The sequence below is a fragment of the Copadichromis virginalis genome, linkage group LG7 (assembly GCF_057382275.1).
Source record: "Copadichromis virginalis isolate Kocher_CV1m ecotype Utaka linkage group LG7, C_Virginalis_male_GT1.1, whole genome shotgun sequence".
NCBI lineage: Eukaryota > Metazoa > Chordata > Actinopteri > Cichliformes > Cichlidae > Copadichromis > Copadichromis virginalis.
The window spans coordinates 51,961,500-51,969,504 of record NC_140624.1 but is presented as its reverse complement, the minus strand read 5'-3'; the positions used below and the strand labels follow the sequence as shown (position 1 = coordinate 51,969,504).

General features: G+C 39.4%; 1 protein-coding gene across 1 annotated transcript; it reads left to right on the top strand.

The window, feature by feature from the left end:
- Positions 1-311: 311 nt before the first annotated feature.
- On the top strand, positions 312-6,222 carry dolpp1 (dolichyldiphosphatase 1). The gene is made up of 8 exons (XM_085464098.1): positions 312-418; positions 1,092-1,192; positions 1,363-1,447; positions 2,529-2,628; positions 2,927-3,025; positions 3,965-4,093; positions 4,231-4,320; positions 4,725-6,222. The coding sequence occupies exons 1-8, from the start codon at positions 343-345 to the stop codon at positions 4,759-4,761; spliced, it is 717 nt and encodes a 238-aa protein (XP_085320224.1). The 5' UTR covers positions 312-342; the 3' UTR covers positions 4,762-6,222.
- Positions 6,223-8,005: the final 1,783 nt, after the last annotated feature.

Here is an 8,005-nt window from a genome sequence, read left to right as displayed (position 1 = left end):
CAGTTATTCAAGGGGTAAGCAATAGTCTGGGTTCATGCCTTAAATTAATTATTATTATTAATTTCATGCCTTAAATTAATTAAGACAATTGTAGATCATACATGTTTTTGAATGAGTGCATTTTTGGTATTTTAATGTAGGCGGCCCGTTTTTTTTTTTGTTTTTTTTTTGTTCATTCAATAATTCTTCTCTATGGACAAAATAGCTCGTCTGCAGATTGCAGCTGGGATTGGTCGTCGCTTCCACTGTCAGGGGACGTTTAAGTGCTGAGCTCCGCTCTCCATTGGCTGGACACGTGTCTGGGCGTTTCACTGTGGGACTGCCCGGTTGTGTCCGGGTAAGATGGCGTTGGAAGAGCAGTGCTCGGCACCACCTCGATGGCGGTCCATATCTTTGACACACGTAGAGTTCCCCGAGGGTACGTACACTTAGCGTCTTTATGTGTCTGCTGAAGCTCTGTCGACACTGGCTGTTGTGTAATTTTTCGGGCAGTGCGTGTTTTGTTGCTGCTGAATGAACACGGCCGTCGGTGTTGCTGCCAAATTGTGAGCTGCTGTAGAACCAGCAACACAGCGGGAAATGTAACCCGGACTGCAAAATTGTGAGACAGCGTCGCATGCGCAGTTTGTCACAATGTCCACAATGAAGGCTAGTTAGCCTGCTAGCTGTCTTTATATCGTCTTCGGTATTTTCTTTCCGCTCTCTGCTAATACGCCGTGTACTGTAACGGTTATTTGGCCAAACTCAAGTATTTAAAAAATAGGAAAAAAAAGGTATGACTACAGTAGAAATAAATTGGTACTCCTCGGAAAGCATTGTAGCCAGCATTGTAGCTAACATACTAGCTAGTCCCATGGCCTGATACTGATCAGTGTGACTGAATCTCATTGCACGTATATGTTTGAGTTGCACCCAATAATGTGCTCTGTTAGTTTAAATATGGCTTAGCTACTTAACCACACCAGCTTCCTTCTTGTAGCCACAGTGTCTTGGTCATCCGGGTTCACTGAGAGACACAACTTGTCACTCCCACCAGTGACTTCTACTGTTTATGTGCCATTTAATATCTGTAATCTGTTAATGTGTTTTAGATGATCTGACGGGACACTTGCTGGCCTACATCAGCCTCATCCCTATAGCAATTCTTGTGGGCTTTGTTACACTCATAGTGTTTAAACGGGAACTGCACACGGTGAGTCCTGCACATGTACTTGACAAAGTTGTGGTTTTAGAAAGGGCACAATATTTAAAAGTCCGCCTGTGAAACTGTCAATTGTCTCACAGGAACTTGATCAGCATTGTCAGACAGGGCAGAAGTATGCAAACACTCATGCATTGCCTTTTTTTTTCTCATAAAACTAGATTTCCTTCTTTGGAGGGCTTCTCCTGAATGAAGGAGTGAACTGGCTGCTGAAGCACATTCTCAGAGAGCCGCGCCCATGCGCAGGTGGGTGAAGGAACAAGTTTTTTCTTTTTTCTTTTTTATGTATAGCAGGTTGGGTTGGGCAAGCATTACAAAAATGTAACGGTAGCTAGAGTTCATCTTCTGCTATCAACCACAAAATCTATTCAGGCGCACAGCACTGAAACCTGAGACTACAAATTTATCTTGCTATTATCTCTTTATCTCCGAACTGTGTGATGATGGCATCAAGATGATTCGAGAGCCCCAATTTAATATAAAAATTGGCTTATAGCATCTATTTTTTTTTTCGTCCAAAATTTTTTTTGTTTTGTCAAATATTGAATTAGAGCTAAATAGAAGTACCTGTAGAAAATGCCGATATCCACTTCAGCTTTATGAGTAGTTTTATTCTTTTACTAAACCCAAAACAGTGCCTGCACTGGATACGCTGATCAGCCACAACACAAAAACCACTGGTCACCTCATTAAATGGAGAATATTGGGCTGATGGCGTTTCTCTTTAGTTTGTAGTTGCAGTCCACCTAACATGCCACTCCTGCCTTATCCTCTTGGTGAAAGTACTCAGTTTGAGGCTACATAATAGATGTGGCCCAGTGGCTACACCCATCTTTTATTTTGTCCTAACCTCACTACTTGACAAAAACTCCTCAGGAACATAATAATAGGCCATATCCAGCCTCCAAATGTCCCAGGATTCTATCATCATCATTTGCTGGAATAACTGGAAAAAGCTCACTAAAAGACCCCACCCCACAGCACCCAGGGGATCATCTGCCATTGACCCAGAAATCCTGTGCCAATGCTCCATCTGTTTAAGAGTGGGACGTACACATTGTTAGACACATGGTATTATACTTTTGGTTGATGAATACTTCATTGAAGGGGAGAAACGTTTTATTGGCTGATAATAATGGCTTTTGTTTTCTTTTGTTTTTTTTCCCTCTTCTTCCAGGTTTTTGGACAAGAGCATTTAATTGTTTTCTTTATGCATGATTAAAAAAAAACTGAATAATTTTTGGGTTTTGTTTGTCATAGCCGAACTGTTGTAAATAAAACCAATATTGTAAATTAATGTTTATAAGATTCTGTTGTCTCTCTGCAGGGGCTCACACAACCGTGCACACAGAGTATGGGATGCCCTCCAGTCATTCCCAGCTTATCTGGTTCTTTGTTGTTTACTTCTTTCTTTTCCTTTATTTAAGGTGAGTTATTTTGTTGTTGTGTGGGGAAGTTTAATGATAGAAACATAGTTGTGAAATAATTCAAATTGCAGCAGCTACTTGACAAAGTGAATTTAGTCTAGCAGTAGGACTAATGCAAACATGCAATGTGTATTGTGTGCATCTCAAACAAGCATTTCATTTCTAGTTTTCATCTGGTGCTCAGTTTGGTTATTTGAGGTCATTACAAGAATGGTTTGGGCTATCAGTAATTATTCCACCTTAACTTTAAAATGTGCCAAACTGCTGTATATTATTATTTATTCTTTTTCCCCGTCAGAATGCATCAAACGAACAATGCTCGATGTGTGGACCTTCTGTGGAGACACATACTGTCCATTATCCTCTTGGGCATAGCCTTATCAGTGTCATACAGCAGGTAAAATCCAATCCCTATCCTCTGCACATATCCCAGATCATTGCTAAAATCTGAAGTTCATAGAAGAGTACTCTAACAAACAGTAATATTAGTACTTGTTTTACTAAAGTTGACCCTCATTATATAGGTCTTATGCATGCACTGTACACCACATCCTTGCCCTTTTTCTTATTAACTGTTTTCTTGGCCCTTGTTATGATAAACAGGAAGGTTGTTTTATTTATTTATTTATTTTTGCTGGTTCAGGAGGTTCCCAGCATGTTATGTGATCATTTGTGACACTAGACTACATGCCTGTACTCTGTTTACAGATGCCCATTCAAGTCTGCACTTTCATGAGCCATCTTTATTTGTTGAGTATGTTTAGGACTTTAGTCCATTCATGACTGTTCAGTAGTGTTACAGAGTGAAGCTGCTTCCCTCGCAGGTGATCTTTGGGGGGGAGGGAGAAACGCGTTATTTCAACAGAAGTCGATTTAAAGTCAAGGAAGTTTTGACCTGAATTGGCAACCATTACTGATGTGATGGGGACGCAGAGCTCAGTGGTTCTGTATTGGCATTTCTGCCAGAAATTGCATAAGCAACACTCGATATACTTGTATATTCTTATAGTGCTTTTTATGTTCTCTTTTCTATAAATAATTGAGATATTGACCTTTTTTTTTTTTTTTATTATTATTATTTTTTTAATTAGATGGTGGCAATTATTTGATGAAATGAAGGACTTAAGTTAACTGTCTCAACTTGTGAAGCATGAATGTCAGTAGTGGGTGTAAAACTCAGAGATGACATTTGACCAGGCTGCTCACACTTTGCAAAGAACTTGATTTCCTTTGTAACAGCATCACTTTTGCTGAGCCGATAACACTTTGAAATGGTTTAAAATGCATTTTGATTTTTTTTTTCTTCTTTTCTCTTACTTACTTACTCATTCTTCAGAGTCTATTTGTTGTATCACACCTGGAGCCAGGTTTTCTACGGTGGAGTGGCCGGTAGTACGATTGGCATAATCTGGTTCTTTATTACACAAGAGGTGCTGACACCAATATTCCCCAAAATAGCTGCATGGTAAGTAGTTCTCTCATTTTCTGCTTCCTTCATGTGTCACAGGGGAGGGCAACTCATCCTCTGCCTGAGTTGCATGAAAATGGTCTAGTATCTATTGTCTAATGTTCATATTTTTCTTTCTTTTAAACAATTCACAGGCCAATATCAGAGTACTTCCTGGTACGAGACACAAGCCTGATCCCAAACATCTTGTGGTTTGAGTACACAGTGACCAGATCAGAGGCACGGTAAGATACTGTGGTGGTGGTAATGGCATTTCACTCGCTTTTCTACATCTGTGATTATCGAGGCCTGACTAAAACACTTGGTGATGGTAGCAGCTAACATGTTGGCAAGCCAGGAATAATTCGTTGCTAATTAGACGTGACACATTTAGACGTCTTCCTGTTTTCTTTCTACTGTGCCGTTAACTGAATGAAAATTTGACAGGAGTGTTGTTCAGCACTTTCAAAGCTAAGTTCAGCTTCAGTAGCGCTGAGAGCTTGAGACAAAAATATTCATGTCACGTAGCTCCCTGCTTAGCAAGACCGTTGATCCATTGAAATGTTTGGTGCTTTAAATATGACTGGGTCTCCTAATATTTTGAGTTTGCTAATTTTCTTTTTCTTTTTTTTTTCTTTTTTCCTTCCAGGAACAGACAACGAAAGCTTGGAACAAAAGTTCAGTGATCTACAAAGTTCATTTGTGAAACTGAGTTTAGGACCACACGTGCACACAGATACATTCCCATTTACAGACGCAAACAAATGTTCACCCCCCCCCCCCCCCCCCCACCAAAAAATGGCATAAAAAGTAAACACAAAAACGACACTGGAGAACCATCATCTGGACTGACGTGGTTGCAAAGGAGTAAAGGGCAAAAAAACAAACAAACACAAAAAAAATATTTACAGGTGGCAGGAGTGCCTGGACCTGGCCCGGAGCCTACAGCCTGAGCAAGTCCGTCCCCACGCCTCTCCTCCTTGTACAGCTTGCCTAAAAATGCTCTTCAGTGCATGCAAGACTGTGTAAGAGGCATACTATTTAATGATAGATTAATATATATATTTTAACTATAAACTCGCGCTGACAGTAACGGTGTGTTGCAAGAGCTTCAAGGGGCCAATTACAGGAGCCTTTGCTCAAGTTTCAAACAGATTGATGGGCGTCATTGCAGCATGTACTTAGTGATTCCTTTTTTTTTTTTTTTTTTTTTTTTTTTTTCTTCCCTTTAAAAGAAATATTCTGATGGATACTATAGCTGGTGGGGTGGGTGGGTTGATTATGGCTTTGTTAGGGGTGATGTGGAGTCGACCATTTTTCATTGTTATAGACTAGAGAATGAACAGTTTCTAAAATTGGTTATGATGTAGTATAAATATGAAATTGCACTTTGTTAAATTTACAAGTTAAAATAGGACTAACACTAGTTAAGTATCATGAATGACCTTCCCTGTCTTTTTCCCTCATTGGGTTTTGCTTTGTGTCTCTGCCAGTCCTCATAATAATGATATTAGACTCCAAAGCTGATCTGTAAGCAGTGTAAATTTAATGAACCTTCTGAACTAACAAGCTATAAGTTATGGTTTCTGTTCATATCAACCTTTAAGTGGCACAGCAGTGGGTTTGAGTTATTCTTTTGTTGTTGAACACACTTTGGACCGAGGTGTTTTGTTAATGCCTCTTGCATAGTAGCAGCCTGGGAACAGAATTCTGGGATTTGTAATTTTTTTTTCTTTTTTTTTTTTTTTCAGCAAGTTTCAGGTCTTTTCTGCAGTTGCGGAGACCCTTTTTAAAATTTTCCTTCTCCCCACTTTTCCCAACACAACATTCCATATCAGATAGTGAGAAAATGAGTGCTGAGGGTGGACTTTTTTTTTTTTTTTTTTCTTCTCTCAAGACAGGAAAAAATCCTCAGGTCAGTAGCAGCATGTGATTATGCTTATTCCTCAAAGCCTGCGGCAGCTGATGTTGGAAGCTGTCAAGTGAGCGCCGAAGCTGATTTTTAAGTGTCACCATTAGCTCCACAAAGGGAAGTAGATCTATAGTTTGTTTTGGGTTTTTTTTTTTTTGTTTTTTTTCTCGTATCTTGGTTTTTTTTCCATGTGTAACCTATATCAGGCTGAATAAAAATGTGTTTATGTACAAGTGATGGTCAAATGTCTTACTTTGAAATATAGTGACACCTTGTAATGGCTAACACATTCACTTGACTAGCAAAAGGTTGCTGGTTTGATTCCAGCCCTTTGGGGTTGAGTTAGGAAGGGCAAGGCCAGTGTGAAGTTGCCAAATCAAACATGAACAGCTACCTGCTGTAGTGACCCCACTGTGACCATGGATCAGTGGAAAATGGTTTCATTGCTTACATATAAAATTTTACTTTGTAGCATATTTATTGAGCCAATACGGCACTTAAACAATAAGACAAACACTACTCTGTTTAAAAGAAAAAAAAATGCATTAAAAAAAAAAAAGTTCAGCTTGGTTATAATTTACAATTTGGACTGCTACATCTTTTCCAGCATTCTCAGAAAAAAAACAAAAAAAAAAACATCCTCACTTTTTCCAGTGGCCCTGAACCTCTTCTGTAGCCTACAAAGTTTTACCAGAATTTACTCAAAACTTTTCAAGCTATTGTGTTTGCAGACATAATGACACACATGCAAATGATGCCAAAGGCATAACCTTGGCTGAAGCTATTACAAGCAATGACACACACAGTACGTGTCATTGCAAATTTTGCTAGGAAAATGTTAAATGTGCAGTGATTTATTGAAATTTGCAAACATACATGGAAATGCAGCAAACAAGGCAAAAACAGTTTGCACATTTCCAGCAAGTCTGAAAGTCAATATTTGGTACGACCGTCTTTATTCTCCAACATAGCCTGAGCTCTCTTGGGCAACTTTTTTTCAGCTTTGTTTCGTCTTAAGGAATAGTTTTCCAGGTTTCTTGTTGGACATTCAAAGCTTTTCTTTTGATTTTGTCTACCTTTTGTTCTTTTCTCTGTTAAGATGGTCCTGCATTGCTTTAATAATGTTGGGGTCCATGCTCTGGGGAGGCCAATCTGTGACCAGTGGTGGTCCATTGTGTCGCTTCTATCCAGCTATTCTGTTACTGTTTTAGCAGTGTGCTTGGGATCATTGTCATGCTGTAAAATGAAGCCAGTCCTGATGACATGCTTCTCAGATTTTATTGCTGGATAGATTAAAATCTGACAGTACTGATATATTTATTTATGAGTCGATCAGTTTTGAAAGCATCCTTGACACTATCATCAGTGTCATCACTCTAACATGTTCAAACGAATCACTTGTTTCCCCAGTCCCCCTTACTCTGCTGTAAAATGACAGTGAAACGTTGTTGTGGAAAATATGTTAAAATTCAGTTTTTTGCTTCATTTGCCAGAGACTGGGGAATTTAAACATGCACCGTATGTTAACACGATATGACCCAGTGTTGGTGACAAATCCATGCATCCGTCTGTTTAGTTGAAACAACGAACAAGCTCTCTGTCTTGTTAAGGGAACTTCATGCACTTCTCTTCCTCTATTCCCCAAAGTGACTGCTGAACACTGCTGAGAAAATACTTCAGGCATATCCTCACGACTTGCACGGCTCAAAAGAAACGTCTGCCCTATTTAAACGACCCATTCCATTTTTGATTCACTTTTCAGGTCCTACCTCAGGCTATCCCCAAACACCCATCGGGAACAAGAATAGCCTAAATTATGAAGACTGCAGTCTATTTCTGTTCCTTCAAGCTATTACTTCTGTGTTGCACTGTTCAGTTAAGCAGCAAGCACTCCTGAAGAAAAACTCTTTGGATGTGATTCAGAGGAATGGCTCAGAGCTGTTTGGTCAGTCTCCACTCCAAATATGTCAGATGTTTAATTCTGGTTCTTCATAGTTCATCAAAAAATGAAGGCATCA

Bases quoted from the DNA above. Each gene is read 5' to 3' on its own strand.
- dolpp1 (XM_085464098.1), top strand. From the start codon at position 343: ATGGCGTTGGAAGAGCAGTGCTCGGCACCACCTCGATGGCGGTCCATA. The intron at 1,193-1,362 runs GTGAGTCCTGCA...TCATAAAACTAG, and splicing joins TTAAACGGGAACTGCACACG to ATTTCCTTCTTTGGAGGGCT. The intron at 2,629-2,926 runs GTGAGTTATTTT...TTTCCCCGTCAG, and splicing joins TTTCTTTTCCTTTATTTAAG to AATGCATCAAACGAACAATG.